This window comes from Sphaerodactylus townsendi, linkage group LG01, assembly GCF_021028975.2.
Source record: "Sphaerodactylus townsendi isolate TG3544 linkage group LG01, MPM_Stown_v2.3, whole genome shotgun sequence".
Lineage (NCBI taxonomy): Eukaryota > Metazoa > Chordata > Lepidosauria > Squamata > Sphaerodactylidae > Sphaerodactylus > Sphaerodactylus townsendi.
The window spans coordinates 114,784,443-114,811,830 of NC_059425.1; the positions used below are offsets into that span (position 1 = coordinate 114,784,443).

The 27,388-nt window shown below is 41.9% G+C and overlaps 1 protein-coding gene across 50 annotated transcripts in view; it reads left to right on the forward strand.

Annotated features, from left to right (window-relative positions):
- The window catches only part of TRDN (triadin), a 294,546-nt gene that overhangs the window by 237,596 nt on the left and 29,562 nt on the right, over positions 1-27,388 (forward strand). For 48 of the 50 annotated variants that reach the window (XM_048491475.1, XM_048491483.1, XM_048491565.1 and 45 more), the window contains 10 exons: positions 2,107-2,157; positions 2,247-2,294; positions 3,008-3,055; positions 5,608-5,658; positions 13,151-13,189; positions 15,106-15,156; positions 17,032-17,058; positions 19,229-19,255; positions 19,602-19,646; positions 26,201-26,245. In XM_048491475.1, the coding sequence (XP_048347432.1) occupies positions 2,107-2,157; positions 2,247-2,294; positions 3,008-3,055; positions 5,608-5,658; positions 13,151-13,189; positions 15,106-15,156; positions 17,032-17,058; positions 19,229-19,255; positions 19,602-19,646; positions 26,201-26,245 (432 nt within the window). The remainder of the gene's footprint in view (positions 1-2,106; positions 2,158-2,246; positions 2,295-3,007; positions 3,056-5,607; positions 5,659-13,150; positions 13,190-15,105; positions 15,157-17,031; positions 17,059-19,228; positions 19,256-19,601; positions 19,647-26,200; positions 26,246-27,388) is intronic. The other 2 variants (XM_048491557.1, XM_048491551.1) reach the window with 2 other exon arrangements.

Consider the following 27,388-nt stretch of genomic DNA (forward strand, 5'->3'; position numbering starts at 1 on the left):
AAGGCTGGAAGAAAAAAGTGCTGGGGGAAAAAGAAACAAAGCAGAGAAGCCACATCCCCAATGTTAGAAATGTGGCAAAAACAACACTTTTACTGAAAAAAATCAACTACTTTAACTGAACAACTAACTAAAAAACTTTAATAAATTTATGTGTGAATTCTAATCTGCCTGGGGAGTTTCTTACCACAGTGCCGCAAAACATCATGGTTAAAAAAAGCATGGATCCCTCATGGATCCGCATGGCTTTTTTTTCTCACTTGGTCACCCAAAATCACTCACTCACAACATGGCACAAGTCCTTAGACACATGTCTGGAACAAAAGCAGTCACACATCCCATGCTTCATGGCCCAACAGTGCCGCAAAACATGGTTAGTGCCATAACTCTATGATCCACATGGTTTTTTCACTTGTCACCCAAAAATCACCACCACATCATGCAAGTCCTAGACACATGTCTGCACAGCAGTCACACATCCCATCAGTCATGGCCCAACAGGCCCCAAAAAACATGAGAAAGAAAAAGCATGGATCCTCAAGGATCCGCATGGTTTTTTCTTTCTAATGGTCACCCAAAATCACCACCACATCATGGCACAAGTCCTTAGGACACACAAGTCTGCACAAAGCAGTTCCACACATCCTCCACGCTTCATGGCCCAACAGTGCCCCCCCAAAAACATGATCAAAAAAAGAATGGATCCTCACCGATCCTAATGATTTTTTTCTCTTGGTCACCCCAAAATCACACAAACATCACACAATGGTAGCACAAAAATCTGTTTAAAAAAGCAAGTGTTCCTCAAGGATCCTTTGGCCCTTCAATCCAAACTGCAATTAGAAACCTAGGGGTATGATCATGAAAGTCTCCAGATGATACCCTCCTTGAAATTTTGGTGTCTCTAGCTTTTAGTAAAAAAATGTATTGTCGAAGGCTTTTAAAAAAATGGTTTGGCATTTTTCTATCCCTCCTCGACATTGGGTGATAATGACCATTTGTTTGTGGGTCCATGACTTAAGCCTTCTTGAACCAAACTGCACCAAACATGGGGTGTATGATCAGATTAGCGCTTGGGAGACACTCCTGAAAGCAGGTGATGATACCTTTAAAAATGCGCCCTCTGCAGGCACCCCAGGAATTCCCCCCATTGAAAGCAATTGGAAAAAATTCAATGCTAACCACACAGAATCTTAGGGCAAAAATCCTGCGGTGCCTGTAGGGGGCGCATTTAGTAAAGGTATCAGCATGAAAATTGCCTAGGGTATCTTTCAGAATACTGTTCTGATCATGCACCCCAAGTTTGGTACAGTTTGGTTCATAGGGGGCCTATGTTAAGAGAGATCTCTCAAAGATAGCCCCTATATTCCATTGGCTTCCATTGACATAAACAAGGGAATATGTGGGCTATCTTTGAGGGAGTCTATAACTTGGGCCCCCCTGAACCAAACTGCACCAAACTTGGGGTGCATAATCAGAACAGTATTCTGAAGATACCCTGAAATTTTCATGCCAATATCTTCAAAAATGCGCCCCCTGCAGGCCAAAACAGGGAAAAACAGCAAAAAAATAAAAAACTGAACCCGAGAATCTTGGAAATTCGGGTGTATCCGAGCCTGGCAGGCTCAGATATGGGGGGATCCGACCCCATACATCCGAACTGGACCCGAATCCGAACCGGGGCCGAATTTTTTTCCCATTTACCAACCCTACCTTGGGCTAGTCACAGTTCTTCAGAATTCTGTGGGCCCCACCTACATCTCAAGGTGTCTGTTGTGCGGAGAGGAATAGAATGGGGTTTGTAAGCAACCTTGTGTCTTACACCTTGATTCTTGCCATCATGCAGCTCCTTAATGTTATGTTATACTAGTCCTGTCTGGATTTATGGAAAATCTGGGTTGCTGTTCGTTAAGAAACTCCACAATGTATGACTTATTTATTAAAGATTGGCATCATTGTTTCATGGAATAAGTTTTGAAACTGGAACCCAGACTACACTAACATTTCAATCTTTATTTAGTTGTATGCCTCCTTTGTGTATTTGTCAGTTTATTTTTCTACCCTGATATCTCATGAAAAGTAAAGAAACTCTTTAATATTTCTTATTAGAATCCATTAAAAGAAAAGAAGCAAAACCTTCTGCTCCTTCAAAAATCAATGGTAAGAAACCACATAGTGTTACATGAAAAATTAAACTGTACAATCACTGATTTGACTTTCTGCTTCAGTGTTTGATAACTTTTTTCCAGGGACCATTAAAGGAACAGATTTGACGTCATTAGTTACTAGCAAGAGAGGTAAGAAATGTCTAAATATATGAACCTAAGAAGGAGTATTTTTGAAATAGATATATAAACCTTTAATTGCACATCTTCTCTAAAAACTGTAACATTAGATATTACTTAAATTTCCGTGACTCAAAAGCATCACTGATTTTGTCAAAAGTCTCAGTAAACTATTATTCAAAAGTGCCCAGCTGGAGGTATAAAGTTGTGTGTGTGAATGTGAGGAATGTCATATGTATAAAAGGTTCCCTTTCAGTCAAATAGATACTGTTAACAGAATGACATTCTGTCATAGTTTTATGAGTTGTTCATGTGCATAGAAAGTGCAACATTAATAAAAAATAGTTGCTGAGAAAGGTTGAAGACAGCAAGTACATAGAAGGACTTTTGAGAAATGGGCTCCTTTAGAATTAGATAGAAGAATGGGTAAGGGAGTTCATTCCTTAAATATGTAATCTTTGTTGTATCATAGAATCATAGAGTTAGAAGAGACCACAAGGACCAACAAGTCCAACCCCCTGCCATGCAGAGCTGACAGAGCTGACAGTTACAACTATTTCAGAAATTAGGGGGAAACTGAACAATGCCTCAGATGCCTCCATCTAATTATTTTTACATATACCTATATCTGTGATCCATGCCCCTTCTTTCTTTTCTCCATGATTTCAGCATCTCTATGCATATGAGTGAGAGTTTTGTGATTAATTGAACAATGCATTTTCTAGATGTTATAAAAGAAAAAGTGAAGCTTCCAGTTGCTGTCAAAGAAAAAGGTAGGCACTATTCTTAAAGTTGCAGATCACTGATAAGTCCATAAGACAATACATCATTTATCTCTTTGCTCAAACTCTGCAGAAGGCAGAGGCGTATCGGGGGAAATGGCACGCAGGGGCAACACCTGGTCTTGCCCTTCCCCCCCCCCCCGCAGCCCACTTGAGCTGGCGGGGCGGCAGCAGCCAGCGGGCCCATGGTTTGCTGTGACTCACCAGCTGCTGCTGCTTCCCCCTTCCCCCCCCCACTCAACCTCCATCAGCAGTGGCCCTGCTGTCTTGTCTTTGGAGGCAGCAGGGCCAGCACCAATGGATGTTGAGCTGGGAGGGGGGCCAGCAGCAGCCAGCGGGCCCACAGTTTGCCGCAACCTACCGGCTGCTGCTGCTGCCCCCCCAACCTCCATCAGGGTTGGAGGGGCCAGGCTGAGGGGCACCTGGTGAGCCAGCCGAAGGTTTCAGTCTGTAGGGGGGCATTTTCTGCCCCCATGTGACCAGATAGTTGGCGCCCAGAGACATGGGTTGCTCCGTGTTCCTTTGGCAGGTGTGCCCCGACAGAAGGTGTTGAGTATTGATATTGTTAAACACTGATTTTTAGGTCTGTGCAAGTGTGAACTTGTACTGCAACAGCCAGAATAGCATTCTGTGGGCCCAGTCCAGATTGAGGGAGGTGAATCAACCTGTGGGAGCAATAGAGGGCTGCAGTGGAACATCATCCTGCCAGCATAAGGGACACCTATGCCAGAGGAGAGAGTAAAAATGCTGGGTGCTGCACAGCTCTGTGACAGTCACATCCAGAAGTAGCCAACTCCCAAGAGCTGCACTAGCATTTGAGCACATGCTGCATGGCAGGGGGCAGACCGGGGGCATTCTTGGGGTGGAGTTGATTTTAGTTGGCTTCCATAAGCCTTCCAGGAAACCCTCCTCCCCAGGCACAGACTTACATCACCAATATGTGGCTTAAGCCTGTTTAGCGGCAAAAGGGTTTTTTAAAATTTTCCTCCTTTCTGCAGTGCTCGAAACCCCTTTGGAGGCAGTGTAGCACTACCTTTGCCATGCTGTCCCTCGCTGCCACGGAACTCCCCCTATCTGGATTGGGCTGCCCATTAATCTTGTGAAACAGTGGCTCCCTGGTCCATGCACTTTTCAAAAGCAGATCCATAAAAATTCTAGCATAATATTCTGCAGAAGCAATACTGGACCATTGGAGACCTTCACAATTTATACCTCATTCTGCTTTTCATTTAATTTTCTATAACTGTTTTCTTTTTTTAATGAACGCAATACATATATTACAAGTCCAAATAATAATGAAAACAATCCACTGTGCACCCGGTTTCTGCTTACTTGTGTTTGTTCATAATTCCCTTGCATAATTCCCTTCCAATACTTTTACTGATATTTGTTATCAAGACAATATGATAGCAAATGGCTGTTTAACTAGTTTTATGTGTTTGTAATGGAACAAATGATTTTTGACATCCATCTAGATGTGAGTGTGAGAAAAACCATATATACATCTTCCAGAAATAAGTAATTTTGCAGATTAAAAAAGTAATAATTAAAACAAATGTAATGTTCTTTGATAATTTATTCAGAAAGTAATATTTAATTAGCTACTTTTTGGCAAGATGATTAAATATCTCTTTGCTACTTTGGAAAAGCAGTCTGTCATCTCAAATGGAGAAATACTTTATGGAAAAATTTGCTACATATTTTGCACTAATGTTCTTTCTTAAAGTAAAACAAACCTCTGATTTCATTGGTGCAACTTTGGGCCTCTCCCCACTCTTTTCCATCCCCCCTATGCCACGCACTGCTCTCAGCGTGCGGCATCCCAGGGCGTGGGGTCATCAAAAGGCGCCCTTAAGAAGAGCGCCTGGGATGCCGCGTGCTGAGGGGGCGCAACAGCAGCAGCGTCGGGGCGGCTGCGCTGTTTCTGCCCCTGTCGTGAGGAGTGCCGGGGGATCCCGTGCTACTCTCCTCAAGTAGTGCGGGGCTTAAGGTAAGTGGGGAAAGGCCCTATGTAAAAGACATGAAGAGCATAGCTGTTTGGGTGATTCTTCCCTTTCCTGTTGGGAAGAGAGCACATTTGAAGGCCTTTTGAGAAATAGGAACATGGGGGAAATAGCTACACTTATTATGCAGTAGCAAACCCAGACATATATCCTTATGAACTAGTAGCGCAACCTTGCTGGACACATACTGTAATTCTAAACAGAGTTACATCTGTCTAAGCCCACTGACGTCAATGTCTTGGGATTAGCTCTATTTAGGATTGCACTGACAGTGTATATCAAGGGAATCATAAGCCCAAGAAAGCCTTCATAATGACCAATCGACCATTTAACCTTTTTGCTAAGGTATCAGCGGGAGATGCCTCCCCTGCCACCTCAGAAATGCACAATTTACAGGTTTTTTAAAAAATCTCTGTTAATGCTGCTTCAGTTTTTTTTTTTCTCGGCAGATATGTCTTTTTTAAAGTTAGAAATCTATATGTTTGCATGTAAGACAAGGCACAAGGCATACCTTTAAGCTAAGCAAATTGGATTTTTCAGTTGCAGTGAAACTAAAGGAAGCAAAGCCTCCAGTTGCCCATGAAAAGAAAGGTAAATGCCCTTTAAAATTGTATAATAGGCAATTCTGGGATCAGACTCATGTGCATTTTTTTGTTTTCTTTTTTGTGATTACATCCTTTTTTTCCGTACTATAGAAAGCTCTCACTATAGATGGTGAGAAGGAAGCAAGGCTGTTAATGCAATTAGTCTTTCTTTGATGATATTGATACTAGTAAATAAAGATTCCTTCTTGCAAGTCTGATAAATTCCTGATAGTTACTGGAACTCCTACATATGCATGTTGCCATGGTATTGTGTTTTAGTCACTCTGACAGTAATGTCTGGTAATAACTTCAAACCAGTAGCCATCCAATGATTAAACTAAACATCAATTTATCTAATGCTCAGTGTGGCCAAATCTTTGGATACTTAAATCTGTGGATCAGTACCATGTTGACAGACAGGAGATTTTTCTCCAAACTTGTAAGGGACCACCTCAGCTTTCCCAAAAAATCTGAAACCTTAACAAAGAGAGTTTTTGTCTCCATAAACTAAAAACAGAGAGCTGCTGTCCGTATTTGTGCACATAGCTGTATCCTGGAGCCTACTACTTCCCACTTGCCACTGAGTCAGCCTCACTGGAAATGGGCAGGCAGAGGTGTAGCTAGGGAAAATTGAGCCCGGGGCAAAATCTGGATTTGCGCCCCCCCAGGCAGCCCCCCTCCCCCCATGACCAAAGACCACCCTCCCCCACTACAGCCAAAGAATGATTTTTTGCACCAAGTCATCCCCAAGCCACCACCACATTATAGGAACATTTCCCAACTCACAAATCTGAACACAGCAATGGGCCATGGCACACAGCAGAGATTAACAAAATTTGCCAACATTTTCAAAATGTTTAACAACTGTTATAACACTTAAAAGTATTTTAAGTGCCATAATTTACTCTAAAATGCTTCTCAAAATGTTTTTGCTCAACAATGCCTTTATTACCCTCCACTCATTCCCTTTGCATTTCTCCCAAGCACCGCCAAACAATGAAATAGCCAATTTGGATTAATATCAAACCTGACCAAGTAAGACACAATACAAGTCTGAATTTCCATCTCTTTCTCTGAATGCCTATTTCAGACTTGTATCTACAAGAATTCCAAACACTGCAGATTTGTCCTCTTATCTGGCATAAGGGCGCAGCTCCAAAGTAAACTCTGGATGACTCAAAAGGTTTTTCCTAGAGAGAGGGGGGGGGGGCTAGTGTATTCTTTTGAACTTATATGGTGAGTATTCATCCCGCCTGGGTAGCCAAGGCCAGAAGCTGCTGCTGTGGGCTGCTTGGGCACAAACTCAGAATCTACTTTCTCTTGACTTTGCTCTTGAAAAATCTGTCTTGAATGCTGAAACTGTGCAAAACTTCCACATTCAGGGGCATTAAACCTCTCTGAATATCAGTGCCAAGAGGCAACATCAGACCTTGGCTCCTATGCCTTTTTGTTGAACCCCTGAGAGTTTACTGGGGGGAGTTTTCTTGCCTCCAAGCATTCCACCACATCACTCTCTACAATCCTAGATGCACAGCTATGTGTTTGTGGGTCCCCTGCTCCTTCTTTCTAGGCCTCCTTTTGTTAAGCAATTTAGACACTTCACAAACACTGAAGATATAGCCATTATTAAAACATGTAACATTGTGCAGAACTAGGGGTTGTTCGCTCCAGATTGGGAAATACCTGGAGATGCCAAGATGAAACCTGAGGAAGGGGGGTTCAGAGAGAGGACAGATTTCAGTGTGGAGTGCAATGCAGACCCAGCCTATACAAAGTTGCCATTTTCTCCTGGTGAACTGATCTCTGTACCTGGAAATCATTTGTACTTCCAGGAGATCTATAAGCCACCACCTGGAGCAAGGAACCCTTAGCTAACTATTCATTTCCACTAATCTGCAGTGAAAAACCACATTTTGCAGTTACTTTGAGAGAGACACGATATTATAAAATTATATGCCAAAAAACTATACCAAAACAACAAAAAATAGCCACAGCAAGCAACTAAAATAGCAAGGGGGAGAGACTGGAAGGTTTTAAAGATACAGATCTTTTTCAAGTGGAATCAAGTATGCACATAGATTATGCTGCTTGTTATTGCTGCTTTAGTATAATGCAGTTTTATGAGTGCTAAACCATTACCCTATATGAAGCGATTATTTTCATATTCAATTTCAATTAAAGATCTCTATACAAATGCAATTTACAGATATAATACTGTGCTTTATGCTGGAAGAAAACAGGTAAAAGCCACAAACTAGCTTTTTGTTTTTAATAGCCCCTAGGTGGAAGCCCCCTGTAAAACTGGAAAGAACTAAAGAACACCTTTCGATTTTTTTTTAAAATCTTACTAATGCAAGTTTCAGAAGGGTATGCATGATCTCTTCTCCCACTCTCCTGGCTCTGCTCTGGCTCTATCCCAGCCTTTTTTCACTCCTCCCTCCCTCCCTCCCTCCCTCCCTCATTGAAGCAAAATCAAAACTGAAAGTGAATGAGAGTGAGGGAGAGCAGCCGAGCGATCAAGACAAGCAGGCAAGGAGGGGGAGGAAGCGACGACGACGGAACAGGCAAGGAGAAGGGGAGAACGGCCGGAGATCAGGCAGAGGAGGGGAGACGCTGGGATGGTTTTGCGCCCCCCACGTGACTCCCACGGGGTGCGCCCGGGTCAAGTGTCCCCGGATGTCCCCGTGGGAGCTTCGCCACTGTGGGCAGGCTGGCCTGGTGAAGCTGTGACACCCCCAACACTTCTGAAACAGCTGCTGAGGTAACCACATTGGAGGTAGGCAGATGCTTGAGCAGGGTGGGGAGCCTATGCTTCCCCGCATCCTCCCCCTTTCACTGGATGCTGTTGAGTCAGCATGACAGGAGCTGACTGGGTAGGAAAGGAAGAGGGGAAGCCTCCATTGCCACCTCCCAGGGGCTTACTGGCCACGGGGACATGGGGAGTCAAATGTCCCTGGGCACCACCCATTTCATGTAGGGAATGCAAAATCACCCAACAACCCTCCTTCCACCCATGCCACCCTGTGTGAAGAGGGGAGCCCCCCATGCCAGTGCAGCCCAGCCCATTCCCCTCCACCCTGGGCAGCTCCTCCAGGGCTCAGTGAGACTCGGCTGGGGGGGGGCTGCCCCAGACAAAGGGATCCTGCTTGGCACCCAGGTGAGTGAATGAGAGTCTGGCAGAGGCCTTCCCGCACTCCCCCTGCCACCCCAAAAGGCCCGCCGGGCCTTCTTACCATCCCCTGTTCTCGAACTTCCATTCTCTCCCACCACTAGCCCTCCCTTGGCACCCTTCCCCCACCTCTAGCCACCTCTAGCCACCTTCCTTTACCCACCCCTTTTCACCCACTCCACCCATAGCCATCCCTTCCCACCTTCCCCTGCCCTAATACTCACCTTCCAACCCCCAATACTCACCTTCCACTCCTCCCCAATCCCTAGCCACACCTGATAACCCTCACACCACTCCAAATCTCACCTTGCCACCCTCCCCCAAACCAAGCCACACTTACCACCCTCCCTCACCTTAATAATCACTTCCCAAACCTCCCTCACCTCTAGGCACACCTTCCAACCCTTCCCCACCCCACCCCAAGCCTTCCCTTGCCATTCTCCCCCACTCCAATACTCACCTTTCTACCCTTCCCCACCCTAATACTTACCTTCCAATCTTCCTCTGACCTCTAGCCACATCTCCCAACCCTCCCCCAGTCCAGGCTTCACCTTTCCACCCTACCACACCAGAACCCTCACCTTTTCACTCACCCACCATCCCAAGTCACTCCGTTCCATCCTCTTCCACCCCAAGCCATTCCTCTCCACCCTCCCCCTATCCTAATCAAGATGGAAGGTGGAGGGAACCAGAGAGGGCAGCTCCAGAGCCACCCAGGGGGGGCAGAAAACTCAGGTTTTGCCCTGGGCTCCTTACAACCCACTTCCCTCACCGTTGAAACTGCTGCTTAGTTGGGTGGCCAGAAGATTGGAGAAGGGAATGACCATGTAGGTGAGCCAAATTCCCTTTGCTGTTGTTGCTGTTTGTGGCCAAGGAAGAACAGGAGCTTCTATCACCCCTTGTCCGACTTCTGCTGCCACCATAATTTGAAAGCAGGTGACTGGGCCACTGGATGTGTGAGTAGACTGGCAGTGGGGGGAGGGGAATGTGCAACAAATTTGCAGTACAGCAAATGAAGGGATGGCCAGGCAAGCAGGCACAGCAATGGGGAAGGGGTGGAGACCTCATGAATCTCAGGGATTTTTTTCTTTGTTTTTTAGTCAGCTGAAATGTATATAAATACAAGAGGGGAGCCTGAGAGTACTTATAGGGAAAGGAAAATCCCATCATCTCATCTGGCTCCTTTGTTCTCTTCACTTTCCCTGTCGAATCACCTGGTTTCCTCCTTCATTTCTTTTCATCTTCTCAGTTACTTCTTTTTGTCCCCACCAACCCACTCGGTTGGCCAGTTGCTGCTTTTCTGTTTGAGCAGTCTTTACAGTTTTTTTCTTCTTGTATAGTTTTGTGCTGCTTTTAATGTGAACTCTGCCAAGCTGCACAGAAATTCCAGGTTACTGGTTGGGAGAGTTTGGTTAACCTCCGGTCATATATTTGTAACTTTAAATTTTATTCCATTTTATTTATTTATTTTTAAAACTTGGGGGAAAATATAGCCTTGTGGACTTTTTAACTACATGGGAGGATCAGTGTCATGCCCCCATCTGACCAAATAATAAGACTCAGTTGTTAACGAAATCTTTTATTGATTGACAGCATTCAGGAATAAAGCACCATCATTGGGTTATTGGCTGGCCCCTGCCTACAGCATTCCTTAAGCATTGCTAGGTTCCCAAAGTCAGAGTCCTTTGCATTATCTCTGTCTGAGGCCCCATTTCTTTGAAGCCCTCGAGCAAAGCAAAGCAAAAGAAGGGCTAAGACTGCCTGGGAATTGTTAACCATTAAAAGAGTCCCAGGTGTCACATTCAGCCCAGAAGACATGACAAGGACTGGCCAAACAGACCAGGGCTTAACAATCAACCATCTCTATTAGATATATAATGAGTGCTGTATTTTCCAGAGTAAGCAGAACATATACTGTGATGCTGAATGTGTGTGACAAGACACTGACATTTTGTCAGAAAATCATAAGAGCACAGTGTGAATTGGCTGTAAGCATCCATGTGCGATGCTTTACTTTATTAGACCTCTCTTTCTTTTAAAACAATATCAAGTGACACATTACATAGATCCTACAAATAAGGTCTGAGAAAAGTCATTGCAAAGGAGGCTAGTTTTAGTGAATGCAAAGATCCAATGCCCTAAGGAACTCCATGGAGTAAAACTCACACTTAGTCACTGTCCCCAGTTGGTGCAATTATAGCTACATCCTGCACAAGGTCTAAAGCAAAGGCTTGACCTGGCAATCAGCAGAAGATTGGGGCGGTGGGGGGAGAGCATGGGAGGCTGGTGGTTGCCTCAGCATGATATCACTTCTGGGACCTCCCTGGAGGTGATGTCTTGCCTTTCTAGAAATGGAGATTCCTACAGGTTTCTGGGTTTTTCCTAGAAATGACATCATGCTGTCACTAATGTCTTTTAATTTTTTTTCTCCCATTGGTCATTGGAGTGCTGATGGATAATGTCCATTGGGATCAGGAAATCTACCTTGAGTCAAGTCACTAAACATCTGGTCAGCTCTGTGACTAGTCAAAGTTCACTAGGCTAGTTACTCATTCTCAGCCTGATCTGATTCACAGAGGATGGAAGAGTTTGGAGATGAGCAGAATGATATAAGTCACCGCACTGACTTTGGAGGAAGGGCCAGATAAGACAGTTTTTAAAAATAAACAAATAGTGATGTATTATGATAGAATCATTGTTGCCTGCAAGGAAAATCCTGCAGCAGTTGTTTTATCTATCCTGTTCCATTCACAGGTCATTCAAGCAATCTTAGTGGTGGTTTTCCCACACCCCCAAAACTCTACTTATGCTTCTTCGTCATACTTAAAAGTGTGTTCCTTTTATCTATGGATTTAAAGGAACAAATAACATTTTGTAAATTATAAATAAAACTTTGATGTCTTATTATGAGAAGCAGTTGTGATGACAGTCATCAAAACATTTTTTTTCTTCTCTCTGCCCATTTGTTATGAAACTGTTCAGGGTTAACAGGATTTAAGTTGGCTATGCAATCCAATCAAAGCAGAGTGTTAATTTCCCATAAATGTTTCTTCAAGGAGTGCTATAAAAATAGTTTCATGCATCTGATGTGGAATTGATTAGTGTGCTATATCACACTTCCCACCCTCACACATTTTAAATAGCAGTGTTTGGCTTCTCATTTACACTATGCATTGCACTAGAGCCATGCCCAATTGGCAGTCTTTTTCATATATTTTGTTCATTTAGATTTCTTCAAACTTGACCTGATGCAAAAGGAACAATAATTGGCAATGTGTTAACCTACAGCACTATCTAAGACGCAGATTGAGCGGCAGTGCCGTGACCACGTCACCCCATCGCTCCCAGAGAGACTTCCTTGAGAGTCTTGTAAAACAAAACAGCCTCCCCACTGCCAAGAAACCTCTATGGGCTGAATTGGCGTTGTGTAAGTCTGGATTCCCCACCACTGCCATAAACCAGAAAATGGCCAGGAGGAAACCAACCAATGTTGACTCCTCCCATGGCCACACACCTGGCAGCAGCAGCAAATATGCTGGGTAACAAGCACAGCATCCTGCACCATGTTCCAGTGCCGGGGGAGACTGGTAGTGGCTGCATGCTGGCAGTTTAGCCTTTGCAGGGGTAAGTGCCTGTGGGAGCGCATTTCTGCTGGTGGAAGCCTGCCCTGCTTCCATCAGCAGATTCATTCCCCACCCCAGATGGGGCTCCTTGGCAGCAATAAGTAGAGATAAGAAGACAGGTTGACACTTCCAAACGATAGCACACATAGATAGTGTATGTATGATTTCCAAATTAGCATGTTTTGGGATTAGGAACTGAAAACAGGAAAACTCTTTGAATATGTTTATGTGTCCAGTAGGAATTATAGTTGGGTAGCACATTGAAAAGTAGTGACCATGAGGTCGTTCATACATTAGGCATCTTCCAATAACCAGTAGTTTCATAGAGATGTCACTATACAGCAGTCATAAAATTACCTAAAAGAAAATATGGCTATTTGAACCTAATATCAATATGATTTATTGACTAAGCCTCCAGTCGGGTTATTTTTTATATAACCTTGAATCAGAGACAAAAAAACCCCTTTTGTATAATGGCATAAATATTTAATCATGTGCAAGGGTGGACAGGAAAATGTATATTGTTACTATGAAGGTATGTCATGTTTTAACTTTTTTTATACTGCTTAATTATGATGTGAGCTGCCCTGAGCCCAAAAGGGGAGAGGTGGCATAAAAAATCTAATAAATAATACAAAAAATTAAATAACCATGAATTTTGAATAGGAATTCAGAGTTGAAATGTTTTTACTTTTCTTTAACCTCATAACCAGCGATAAAGAAACAAGCAAGCCCAGCCAAAATAGGTAATGGGATGACTTTTTGCAATCTGATAGCAGAAAATATCTGCACTTCATAGAAAGTACAATAGTCTTTTAAGTAAATTCTTCTCACATTATGCTGGTGAAATCAAAGGGCATAAATTTCAGTTTGAAATGTTTTATCTTAATTATTCATAGATTTCAATGAACATACAGTTAAAAAATATTCAGTTCTATTACCAATATTAGGTGTTTATACCTGATAACTTCTGGTCTGTGACCGTAATAAACAAATTGTTTGATTGATAGATACTAGGTGTTTATTCTTGCCATTCACAATTGCGTACTATGCCTACTTTCCAAAATAAAATGTTACAGTTGCTGACCTGAGGTTAGTGTATTCTGTGCGTAATGTAACTATATTACCATGATATCATCAGAAGCATTACTAAATTTCTTTGCCTGTCATCCTGTATGACATTTTAAAGTATAGTCTGTGCAGACTGGCCAAACAATAGGGGTTACTGCTATTCTTTTTCAAGTAGCAGGAACCATATTACAAAAGAAAAACTCCAAACAAAATGTGAGTTCTTATTTTAGAGTCAACTTGAAACTTCATTTTAATTTACATAATCATATTGTTTAATTATATAGGCTTGGATTCTGTGTAGATTTCCACAGGTGCAAAGAACGGGGAAACTTTCTGCTGATTCCTCCTTTCCATGGCATTCCAAAAATGCTCCTTCTGGGCTTATGGATAGATTCAGAGGGGGAATTAGCAAAAATCCTTCCCCTTTCCTTGCACCCATGGGAATCTAGGCAGAATGCAAGCCATTATGTTATTGTGTAAACATGACTTTCTGCAAGATTGGGTGACCAAAGGTCTCACATCCAAATACTGACCAGACCCAGACACTAGCCTGATCTGTAAGGGCATGGTTGTTACATCCTGTGATTTAAGATTGTACTTTGGGCCTTGTGGGGATCTCCCTCCCTCTCCTGTAGGCGGGGCTGACAAGCAGTCCCACCGTCCCTTTCCGAGGTGTTGGTCTCCTCGTCAGTAGCCCCGGTCTTTGGGGCTCCCAATGAAGTCAGCTGCCTGAACCACAGGATGAGGTCGCTGCAACCCCCCCGGACAGGCCTCTTTAGGCATTCTCAACACCAACATTCAGGAACTTTTCATTCAGTAGAGCTGGCATTATTATAACGTTATATGTCAAAGAACAGTGATGTAGGTCCTATGGGTGCATCAGCTGTTCACACAGATGGATCTTCCCTTTGCCCCAGCAGCCCTTATCAGCTTCTCAAAACCTTTTCTCAGGTTGGGTGGACCCTTATGAACAAAATCTCATATGCCGCCAGGGATAATTGTCATAAGGAGGAGGAAGAGCCGGGGGTATTTTTACCTAATTCCCCCTCACTGCCTCACCCAAGTGCCCCATAAGGGTCTCCAGATTTTCAGCAGAAGCTTCTCAGGGCATACAGACGCTGCTTTCATTCATGATCATTAAGCCTTTATTAGGCATTAACACGAAAAAACGGAAGAACCCCCCCAAAGCGTTGACAATCAAATCAATTATTTGCTGTACCAGAAAACCAATACAAAGTGTGTGCTGCTTTCACATCTGTCAGATCCAACCCAAAGTTATCATTTAAATGCAGAACTTTACAATAATTATCTGGTACAACTTAACTTTATTAACTTACAAAGTTAATAAAATATCAGTACATAAAAACAAAAAAAATTACTTTCCCCCTAATTCTACTTTGTGTTTTCTATTCAAAATCGTTCTCTCTTTGGTATAAAGAAAGCCAGATGTCAACAATAGTGGCCTCTATTTCTTATTGACTGTTTAAGTTTATCAACAATAACTCATTATTGTCTTCTGGTTATATGTACAGTGTGGATATTTTCAATTAAGATGTCAACATGTACCTTATTTTATTTGCAATTACTTTAGCACTCAAAGAGATAAAAGAAGCCAGTGAAACTTCACATCCTGTTCCTGGAGGTTTGATTAATCTCTTGCACTTTCTTTTTAAGGGTTAAGTGCCCAGAATGATCCTTTAATGTTAATGGTTGCACTATGTTAGTGGTGAGTGGGGGGCAACCAGGCTTTCAAGCTATACAAAAAAAGGTGCACCTTTGGAGATCAGCAGTGGCTTGTGCACCTTTCTCATAATCTATGGTTGTGGGGAAAGTAAGGGAAAGGTACTCTGAGCTCAAGGATGAGGGCGATATGCTGTGCTCACGTATAAAGTTGTTCACCTGATCTGAAACACATGATTTTCTTGCACCAGAGGGCTTTATTGTTATTTCAATGGAGATATGTGTGCACGTGTAGAGCTGGTCTCTGCATAAAAGTTCTTAGGTATTGTTCAAATGTCAGAGCTCCTCTAGCTATATGCAATTACTGGATTAGAACAGCTGCCATTAACATTATTCAATATGTTCCAGAGCTTTATTCAATATGTTCCAGAGCGAAGTCTTGGAATTAAAAACAAAAAACTGCATCTAACTGCAACTTGATGAGGCATAGCAAGAACTATGTCATTAGAAATCTAATTTATCAGCAATGTAGACTAATCATTGCAATATAGTTATTCTCAAATAAACTGTTTCTTACTGTTCTTGTCAGTTTTACCTCTCTGCTTTCATTAGCAATTCATGGATACACACATGGCTTCCCTTCACAGTACTGTTGAAGTAGGAAAGAACAGATAAAGCCATGGGTTTTGTTAGCATTAAAAATGAAAATGCATTTTATAAGAAATAAGGCATTTTTCTTTATACCACATGCCCATGTGAACATAAGCTTTAAAAGATACAGATAAATGAACAATCTAAACAGCAGTGCAGCCTAACATATCATATTTTTCATTTCAACTGAGTAAAATTAAAGACTGTAAAATAATTGCTGTTCTGTGTCATAACAAGCACTCTTTTTTATTTTCACTGTGTGCACAAAGACACCCATGAACATGCCCTCCCTCTTATACATGCACACATCCACTCTGTTACATCCCATAAATTAGTGTCACTTAGACTGAACAGTTGACATGCTACTCTAAATCAGAAAACATTTTCTGTTTTTAGTTCTACTAGTTCACGGTTCACTCGGCAGAAAGATTTTCATTCTGAATCCTTATCAGCAGCCAATTTGCAAGACTGTGCTGCATATAATTAATAACCTTCTGGCATTTTGCAAAGCAGGCAATAGAAACTTGAAATGGTTATAAAAATAATAACTAATGACCCCAAGCCCAAATACCAATATCTTGGCATAAAAGACTCTGGTACCAACTATGTCAAGAAACTCCTAACTAGCACATAGCTGATGTTCTGTGTTTGACAACTTTCTGTGATATGCATGATAATAAATAGTTTTCATGGGCTACAATCTCCCAGAAATCACTGCTGCATATTGTCCAACCATTTTATTGAGATTTGCCTCCTTATAATGGCTTACAAGACTTATGACTTAGAATCAATATCCTAGAGGAATGTGACCCTGCTGTTTCAACTTCAGGAGTGCTGGTATGCATTTATACAAAACCTTTCTTTACACATCCCAGCAAACTCCCATGATGTATGTTAGAATAAGAATTCTGGTATTCCAAGAATTCTGGTATTCCAACAATTGCTGGAATTTTTTTCTCATTGTTGGAAAGCTGTGTGTATTTTTATGTAACTTGCTAGGCAGTGGCTTTTCATTACACAGTAGATTGTTGCTAGAATATGTTTTGCTTTTATGTACCATCTTCATAGTATTTTATGTACCATACTGGGAGCGCAAATGTATTTCTCCTGCATCTTTTATGAGTGAATTTTATAGAGGTTAGATGGAATGAATGAATAAAACTTACTGACTTTTTTGTATTTTTAGGCAAGAAAGCTGAGTATAAACTGCCAAGTATGTTGCTAAAATTATTTTTTTTTCAAATGCATGAACAATTGTCACAGTATCATTTGAACAATGAAAATATTCCACCTTAGGAGCACAATACTTAGGAATATTATGTTACTGTTTTTTAAAAAAATATCCTTTTGACATTGCTGTTTTCTCTTAGCAAAATCAAATGCTACTATTCTTTTCTGGTTCTTTACTTGCTAAGCAATAGTCCTGAACAAAAAAAGTACTGTATTTTGGTGGTTTGTATTCATGTCTTACTACTAGTTCTTTTAATCTCTTTTTATATTGCCACTTATAATAAATGAATTAATGAGTAATTGAATTAACCTATACACACATGCATAAACCATATGAGCACATGTATAAACATGCATGGGAAGCATAAACACACCCATATATTTATTTGTAACACAAATATGCATGGCTTTGGAAACCAGGAAATTTAGCTAGACCCTTCACTTCTGGACTTCTGCTGAATTATAAAACAGATTTATTTTGGAAGACTTTTGCTGAGAGGTATTCAGGACTTTTTTCTGCCTTGTCCGCTTAGTGAATAGTCAGATTCTCACAAAAATGCAAGATGGAACCAGACGGGCATAACATATACATGTAAATAGGTTTATATAATAGATGCTAGGTTGATGGGGGTGGGGGGTTGCCCATTTTTGTCTTTATTTGAACTGTATATGGAATTAGATCGACTCCCTCATTCCTCTAGAACTGGAAATGTTATCACTGAAGACTGCAGACAGTTTCAGGATTCTGTCAATCCCATCCCATTAATGTCAATGGGGTTAGAAGGGCATATCTCTGATGAAGATGGTACTATGTGCTTCATTCTTCATTTTGACTGCAAACTGAATGAATGGTGCTGATTTCAATTACCTAGACCTCTATGTGCTAGTGGGATTGGATCTATTGTACAACTGATCCCTTATTAAAGCACCTTTACTGGAGGTGAGATAGCTGTAGCTGTTCTCATTAGTGTCATGTCTCAGTTCTTCATCTTTCCCTTTCCTTTATAGGTGACAGAGAATGCAATCAGTGGTGGGATTCGAATAGTTTAACAACCAGTTCTTGTTGTGGGATTCAAATAATTTAACAACTAGTTGTTTACAAGCACCATTTTAACAACCGGTTCTGCCAAAGTGGTGCGAACCTGCTGAAACCCACCACTGGATGCAATCTTAAAATACATATCCTGAGAGTATGCCCCACTGAATAAATGTACATAACTTCTGAATAGGCCTACTTTTAAGACAGCAATTCTAAACAGGTCTAATAAGAATCCTACTAATAACAGGTCTAATAAGAATCATACAGCCTGTCACGGCTCCTTGAGTTTGTTTCTGAGTGGATGTTGCTGTATCCTAACCAGTTTTAAGTTTCTGGGTATTGTATTTTCTTTTATGTACACTGAGAGCATATGCACCGGAGACAAATTCCTTGTGTGTCCAATCACACTTGGCCAATAAAGATTCTATTCTTAGGTCTATTCAGTGGGGCTTGCTCCCAATAAAGTGTTCTTAGGATTGCACTATAGCAATGCTGGAGTAACTCTGCACAGGATTGTACTGAAATGGCTGGAGACCAAAGATTTTACCTCTTTGAATTCAGAATTGAGTATTGTAGGAACGTAAATCATGGAGCACTCTGTTTCTCTAGTAATGGAAGGTCGAATTCTCACCAGTCCTTATGAAAACGATACAGTTCTTCTTGCATTTGCAACCAGATAAGATCTATGAAAGATTTTCTAATAAGATTGTTCTCAAACCTCCTTCTTACATTAAAAAGAACCAATGGTACTTCTTTATGTCACCTAAAGGGGATTGATATGGTGAGTTACCAACAGTTTAATTGCTAAATGAATAAATTTACAATGAAATACCACAGAAAGAGCTCTTAAGAAGTTTTTACAACTTTTCTGTGAACATGGTCATCATACAAGGCTTTCTTTTACACATGAGTTTGGAGGTGTTATGTAAAATTATTCTCCCTCTCCGTTTCTTACAATAAGTGTCATTTCAAGTGTGAAAATGGGATATTAGGAGGCTGAATGAGAAAATGAATATGCCAGTTAGTTGTCTCTTTAGGAAATATATGTAAATATACCTGGTTTGGAAATAATAGTCTTTTCTCTTTTTGTCTCTCTTTGTCTCTCTTTGTATAGCTACAGCAGAGAAGCATCATGTACATAGTAAGTACAGATTATAAATTTGTTTTATTCTTATGTTTCTTACTGGAGCCCTTTGAGATATGGAAGAGACTGGAAAACACCAATTCTCATTTTAAAGGAGAGTGTTAAGTGTTGAAAATATACCAGGTAGAAACTGTGGAGTTTCTTTGCACCCAAAGTAGTGTGACTAAAAGATTTGCTATATGTGATTCCAGTTTCCCTACATTTTTTTTCAGTCTTCTCTTCCCGTGTTTCTAAAAGAGTAGCACAATTTGCTGTTGTGTATCCAGTGATCACCCCCCCCCCAAAGCCATTTTAAAAAGAACATATGCATGAAATCTAATCTATTAATCCTTTTCACCTGCAGAACATGAAACTGTAAAACAGGAAAAGACTATTATTTCCAAACCAGGTATATTTACATATATTTCCTAAAGCTGAGATTGAAAGACTGCATAGAGAAGTGTTCTCTGTGCTGTGAGAAACTAGGGCTCATTCTGCACATGGAGAATAATGCACTTTCAAACTTCTTTCACTGCTCTTTGAAGCTGTGCGGAATAGTAAAATCCACTTGCAAACAGTTGTGAAAGTGGTTTGAAAACGCATTATTTTGCGTGTGCGGAAGGGGCCTAAGTTTCATTTGGATTGCTTGCATGAAGGACTTTGTATTTTTAATGTGTTCTTTTTAGAACTTGTGAAAATCATATGAAACTTTAATCAGGTTCTAAGGTTACACATAATTGTAGATAGGATTTAGAAAATTTATTGTAAGATTCATTTGCTTGCTGTACCTCCTTTTTGATTTAGCAGGATATTATCCTACAGAAATGGTCATCAATAATATCATCACCGTAGTGTTGAATTCCATATTTCACTGCTGCAGAATTCCTCTTATACCTTAGAGGGGCTCATAACTTTCTTCAGATGAATGGCACAATTATAAGGCTGGTGTTACAGGAGAGAAAGCTCTAGAGTAGAGTATCTCAGCTAAACATACAGACAAGGACTGAATGTTTTAATACCTGTTCTCTTGACTTAGAAATGGAGAATTGGACATTCTTTCTTGCTTATTTCTGCATGCATTTATTCAGCCTGAAAACGATTGACAGCAGCTCTGAATTATTTTTCACTCAGTTACTAGCAATTTGATCCTAAAGGACCAGTTTGCTAGCAGTTGTGCAAACAACTCCATGCAGGACAATTGTGCTATCCATCCCTGAATTGCACAGACTTCTAGAGACTTTTGCCATGGCACAGACCTCCTTTCTCTCCTACATCTCTACTTGAGAGTGGCAAGCAGTAAATATTTGGATTCTCCTCAGCTATGACAAGGCCTGAAAATGCTGGTTCATCAAATCCTGAAACTTACTAGTCAGAGGTGCACCTCAAATCCACCCACCCATAGGTCTGACAGCATGAGGGCCCAGCTGCTATGGTCATCCCAAGATGTGGGCACCAATTCGCTGCAGTGAAAAGCCCTGAAGAAGGCCAAGAAAAAGGCTGTCCAGAACAGCTTTAATTCAAACTGGGAGGAGCAGATACTCGACAGCTGACTGGACAGGCATGACTCAGGTAATGGGCCTGCAGCTGTCATGGTGACATGGTGCTAGGTGGCTCCACCCTTCAATAGCTCTCCTAGCAAGGAAAGAACAACATGGGTCAGCTACACTCAATGCCTTGCAGTAAAAGGAAATGACAGCTAGGACAATGCACATGCAAGGTCTTGGAGGCCTGGCCCTGATCCTGGAGGTGTGCCAAGTAGCAAAAGACCACCCCTCTGAGAAGGGGGTGAAAATGTAAGGGGCAGAGGGAGCCCAGCAGGCCAGGAAGGCAGACACGGCCCATTAGTATGCCTGTCACACTGACCTTGTTTGCATTACTGAGACCTGGGTGAGGGAGGGGGAGACACTAGCCCTCAATCATTTCACCCCAGATGATTTCATGTTTGTCCATCAACCCCAAACACAGGGCTGGAGGGGTTGCGATGCAATGCTCATCTGAGAATCCATTCCCTTCAGGACATCTCTGGTCCTGTTAATCGATTGTTTGGGGTGTTTAGGTCTTTGTTGGGACTCCCCAAGAGGCTGGCTGTTCTGCTAGTGTACCAGATGCCTTGCACACTGACATACAGCCTGTCACGGCTCCTTGAGTTTGTTTCTGAGTGGATGTTGCTGTATCCTGTATTATGATTAAAAAGGGTGTTATGATTAAAAAGTCCCTAGCCAAGTTTTTCTCCAAAAACTCACGCAATGCAGCGTCTTCGTTAGGGCTCATGGGGTACAACCTCCCCTTCGGTAACTTTGTCCCTGGAATTAACTCAATTTTACAGTCCATGATACAATGTAGCGGTGGCGAATCACATTCCCGTTCCTCAAATACAGTCCCCAAGTCCTAATAAGGACTTGGAACGGTGGGGCAATCCACCCCTTGAAGACTTTTGGTTTGCCCAATTACTGGGAACTCAGGGGGGATTTCATGGTCCCCACGAGGAAAGTCGGTGAAACAAACAATGCCATCAGCCCATAAAATTGTTGGGTTATGTTCCATTAACCAAGGCATGCCCAACACCACTGGGTATTTGGAGGTGTTGGCGACAATAAAACTGTAATGTTCCCAATGTTGGGCACATTGGGTCAGGACTTTGGCGGTTTTGAAATGAGAAGGAGAGCCCACCATGAGGCTACCGTCCATTTGAATAAACTGGATGGGGTGCTGCAATGGAAATAATTCCAGTCCAAGCCCCTCAACTACACTGGGGTGGACAAAACAATGAGTTCAACCAGAGTCCATTAAGGCTTGCACCAACATCCTAGTATTTTTTGGCTGATTGGTAATAGTTAATGACAATACAATAGGTTTACCCCCGCCACTCACCACATCCTCTTCAGCTGTCACTATCAATGCTGACCAGACCATTGGCAAGTGGCTCCCTTCCCCCTGAGGGGTCGACTTCCATGGCTAGCTTGGAGCTCCTGGGCTTAGCTTTAGCTCCTGGGCTTAATGCTGGGGCGCTTGGCTGCCATTTGAGGAACAGGTTTAGCTGGGCAGGTAGCTGCCAGATGCCCACTATCTCAGCAGAGACTTAGCCCCAATCTTCTTCTGCGGGCATAAGTGGATTCTTCAGCTGGAGGCGCTGTACGAGCTGGTGGTCATAGCTGGAGTGGAAGAGAGGCACAGAAAGGCCCAACCTGCCTTTATAAGGCCATAGCCCTGCCCCCTCCACCTACAACATATGCTTGCGTCAGCAGCAGAATGGCCCCGCCTGGTAGGCTGGATGCCAGCACCGAGCCCACCCCTCTCCCTGCCCGCTCCCAGGCAGCAACGGCGGCCAAGGTAATTCTCAGCCACACTTTCTGGTAGGATGCTTGCACCATGTCCCAGCCACCCATCCCACCTATGTGATGTCTCTTCCACCAGGAAGTCAAAACAGCTAATCCTCTCATTCCTGTTTAAAAGCCGTGTGGCAAGCCATGCAAGCTATATAAGGGTTCACTGAACTCAGCCATCATTTTGGTTGCCTAAGCAACCATGAAATTGTCAGAGTTTCTAGGGCAGCTAAAATGACAGCCAGTCTTTCATTTGAGGTCTGCCTTGCCAAAGTTCAGGAAACATTATAAGGGATATACATTATGTCTTGCCACATTGCTTTTAATGAGGGGCATCAGATTCTGGTGTTGGGCTAGAGTCAGAACTTGTCTTCTTTTCCAGGGTTCCTTTAGGAGGGCTTGCCCTGGGGGTGAGCCTCAGAAGATAGTCAAAAGGGATTTCACAGCAATAACCTCTCTCTGGTTGCCTTAGGTGAGGTCTGACCCTTCTTCCCCAGCTCTCACAGGGCAGACCTTTTAAGCAATTGCCTGGGAGAGTTTTCTAGGGTTTGAGTGAGCAGTTAGGGTGAGCAGCTTTCCTCTTTCTTGTTCCATTAAGAACTAGCAGAATGCGTCCATCATGTGTATATCTCTTCTTTAAGTGTGTGCATATGGAGGACTCAGAAGGAATTATTTTTCTTCCAGAGGTCCATGGTAGCTCATGGCAACCAGGAGCAGAAGTCTTGGGCAGCAAAATGTCTTGAGGCAGCACTTGAAGTTAGCTGTATATTAGCAATTACCCATCTGAACATCCCTGCTAAAAGAAGCTTTCAAGCTTTGTAGTAACAACTCTCTTTGTCGACACCGATATGCAAGCTTTGCTTCTTCCTTTTCTCTTTGAAAAATACATGTAATCATAAAGTGAATCTCAAAGCACTGAAGATGATAGAGAGCAGGCTAAAATGTAGCTGGCATACGACAAAATCTTCAATACATAAAGCAGATGCATCTCCATATTATTGGCTGTGTCCAAACTGCCTTGTCAGTTACATATGCATCTGTGCAATGGAGCTGAACAATAAGTTTACAGCATGAGGTTCTTCCCATCAACTGACAGTCATGTTGGAAAGGAGAGCAACAGTAATTCAGTAAGGAAATTAATCTGGAGGAACAGATGCTTTCCATTTCAAGTATGACACTTAGACTTTCAGTTTTAAAAAGATAGAAAAAGGATATATTTTTCAAGGGTAACTGCACCAGCATAAACATTGCTCTGCCTGTCTTGAAAGCAGCTATGGTTTTGTTATTCATTTATGATAAAATGTTTATTCTTTCTTTTGAATTGTACGAACACGTATGTGAAATATTTTCTTTTGCCAAGACCCTTCTCTTTCCTCCCAATACCTTCTTTATACTTTATATGGAAATCTGCCTCCTCATTCCTGCAGCCTTTTTTTATCAACTTCTAAATGTGTGTGTCATTGTCATAGAGAATGCTATACCCAAGATGTTATACTGCAGGTCTGGTCTCTATTACATCAGAGCATTTAATAGGAGCACAGAAATGTAACATTTAAGCAAGCATAGCAAAGATGACATTAATGCAGTGGCAATATAAATGAAATATGAAAGGCAATGTAAATGTTTTATTTGAAGGTATCATAGATCAAAAACTGTTGATTGTGTCATTATACCTTTATTAAGATTTACTCTGACCTGGATAGCCCAGATTAGCCTGATCTTGTCAGATCTCAAAAGCTAAGCAGCAAAAACTGCTGTTAGTACTTAGATGGGAAATCACCAGGGAAGTCAGAGTTGCTATGCAGAGGTGAACAATGGCAAAGCACCTCTGTTTGTCTCTTGCCTTGAAAACTATATAGGTCACCATAAGTCAGCTGCAACTTGATAGCAAAACAATGTTCTTAATTCAATATTCTTGGAGTCAGTGGGCTGGATGGAGGTGAACAAGATGAAACTCAACAAGGTCAAGCAGAGGCTCTCTGGGTTAGTAGAAGGACAGACCAAGGACTTCAGATTTCCCCTATCTTGGATGGGGTTATATGCCCCTTGAACAGCCAGGTTTGTAACTTGAGAGTGCTGCTTGAGGCACCAGTCACATTAGAAAACCAGGGGCTGCTGTGGCCCAGAGTGTTTTTGCCCAGTTCTCTTGGTGTGCCAGCTGTGTCCATTCCTGGCTCAGTCAGATCCAGTCACTGCAGTCCATGCCATAATTATATCTAGAATGTACTATTACAATAAGCTCTATGCTGGGATACCCTGAAAGAATGTTCAGAGGCTGCAGCTAGTGATCAGGAATGTGTATAGGGAGCATATGTCCCTATACTACAGCAATTACAGTGGCTACCAATTGGTTCATAAGCCCAATTCAAAGTGTTGGTTTTGTCCTTGAAAACCCTGTATGGCTTGAGACAGGGGTATCTGAGGGATCATCTTCTCCCATACATTCCTACTGGGGAATTAAAATAGTGGGGAGATATGTTCCACCAATAAAGGCAAAACGAGGGGAAGGCTTTGTCTTGTTGGCCTACTCGAGTAACTGGTTGGGCATGGTGTGAGACAGGATGCTTGACTAGATGTTCCACTGGTCTGATCCAGAATGACACTTCCTGTGTATGTTTGACAAATCCCAACTTTTTCTTGACGTAGGAGGACTGGATTATTTTTTTTAATTCCAGTTATGGAAATTTTAGAAGAGTGGGAAGCTCATTAGAAATAAAAAGATGTGGGAATGTAATGAAAATTGTATCCATTACTTAATGAGAAAGCAGCTATGAATAGGCAATTGTGTTGTGACTCTCCTTAAGCTCTTTGGGGATATGGCAGGATAAAAATAAACAAACAAATAAATAAAATATTATTTGTATTGGATAGTCAGGGAAAACATCTTATTTTCAACTACTGCTTGAAATTTAATATGAATGAAATGTTTTGATCATTTCCATGTCATTCATGGCTTTATGTCTTGCCATGAAACTGACCTCATTAGATACTCAGAATGCCACAGTCTATATCTACAAGTGTCAGTTGAGATGACTTGCTGGAGCACTCCTGGTGATCCCCGGCCTGAATGAAATCCGGTTGGCTTAGATGAGAACCAGGGCTTTTACAGCCCTGGCTCTGGCCTGGTGGAACAAGCTATCTAGTCAGGGTCCTGCAGGAGTTGTGGCAATTCCACAGGGCCTGCAAGACATGGTTGTTCCACCAGGCCTTTCCAACTAGCCAACCAGATCAAAGGAAGTAGATCATCTCTTTCAGTCTCGGGGCGGGGGAGAGGGGGGAAAGGATCACTTAGTGCCATTGGTTTTAATTTTTATTGTTGGTATTGGCATTCAGTATTACTGTATATTTGTTTTAATGTTTATACTGGAATTTTGTATTTTAAAGTTTAATTATTGTTTTAAAGTTTTATGTTGTGACCTGCCTTGAGCCCTGCGGGGATTGGGCTCAAATTAATTAATTAATTGACTGATTGATTGATTGATTGATTAGATAAGAAAGAAAGAAAGAAAGAAAGAAAGAAAGAAAGAAAGAAAGAAAGAAAGAAAGAAAGAAAGAAAGAAAGAAAGAAAGAATTATTTTGTTAGATTGTGACCAAAGGCTTTAGCAGATTCCTAACTTCATTGTCTTTGTTTTAACACAGAAAGAAAAGTCAAGCAGAACAGAACAGCTACTGTTGTCAAAACAGGTAGAATCTAAATTTTCACTATAAAATATTCATAAAATTGCGGTATTACATAGACATATGTATGAGGCATTACATACACTACACCACTGTTGCTCCTATATCTATATATCTATATTCTGGGAAACGACATCTGCTTTGCAGGAGTTCCTAGATATTAATTAGCCTGATGCATACTTTGCTTTAAAAATGCAGCAATATTGTTTGAGAGCTTCTTCTTAGTTTCAACTTTGAAAACCTCTGTAGCCTCTTTCTACTGAACTTCAGTTACCAACAATCCCTGTATAAAACTATATGGAAATATGGTTCTTGGCTATTATTTTTCTTCAGTTTGTCAGGGTTAACTTTAAGACCTTCTTACTAATAAGATTTATAAAGAAGGGAGTAGTAAGAATGATCCATTGCTGACACCATTTCCTTATGCTCCATAGACCATTCCCATTTCCAGAAGTGATACTTAAATTTTAGTTGTGTTGGGAAAAAGAGGGAGGCAGGAATTGATTATTTGTTTCTTTTTATAACTCTGCAAAGCTTGTGGAGAGAGGAGTAGATGTATTACTCTTGTAAGTGAAACTGCATTTTTTTTAGTGTGCCTTTGGTTTGCCATGACCTAAGGACGGGACTATATTCACTGAAATCCTAAGCGCACTTCCTGGGTGTAAGCCCTATTTAATAAAATGATTTCATTTTTACTAGACCTTCCTAGACTAGGATTGCTGTTTGGCCCTCCAGTCTACAGCCCGAGACAGCCAGGGATAGCGCCATTGCTGAACTGTCCAGCTGCCTCCAGAGGACTTCCCAGCAGTATGGGGAGGCAGAACCCCCACCAAAAAAAAATCCTGGAACGTTCCCCATAAGACTTAATGGATTTACCCCACTCAAATGAATGGCATAAGTCCATGGTTCGGGCTGTAATGTAACTGCCTGCAAAGCTGGGATGAAAGCTAGTTAATGTTGGCACCACTCCCAGAAATACCTCTGACATTCCCCCACTGTGCCACCTCCTGGCTCTTTTGACATGGTGCCAAGAGCCATGTCTGAATGTCTCAGAGGGTCATGGCATCTGCCCACTAGTATGTTTGCCCTTCTGCTGGGGTAAGTTCCCAGGGAGGTCAAATCTTCTAGCATAGGTGCACACCATCTCCA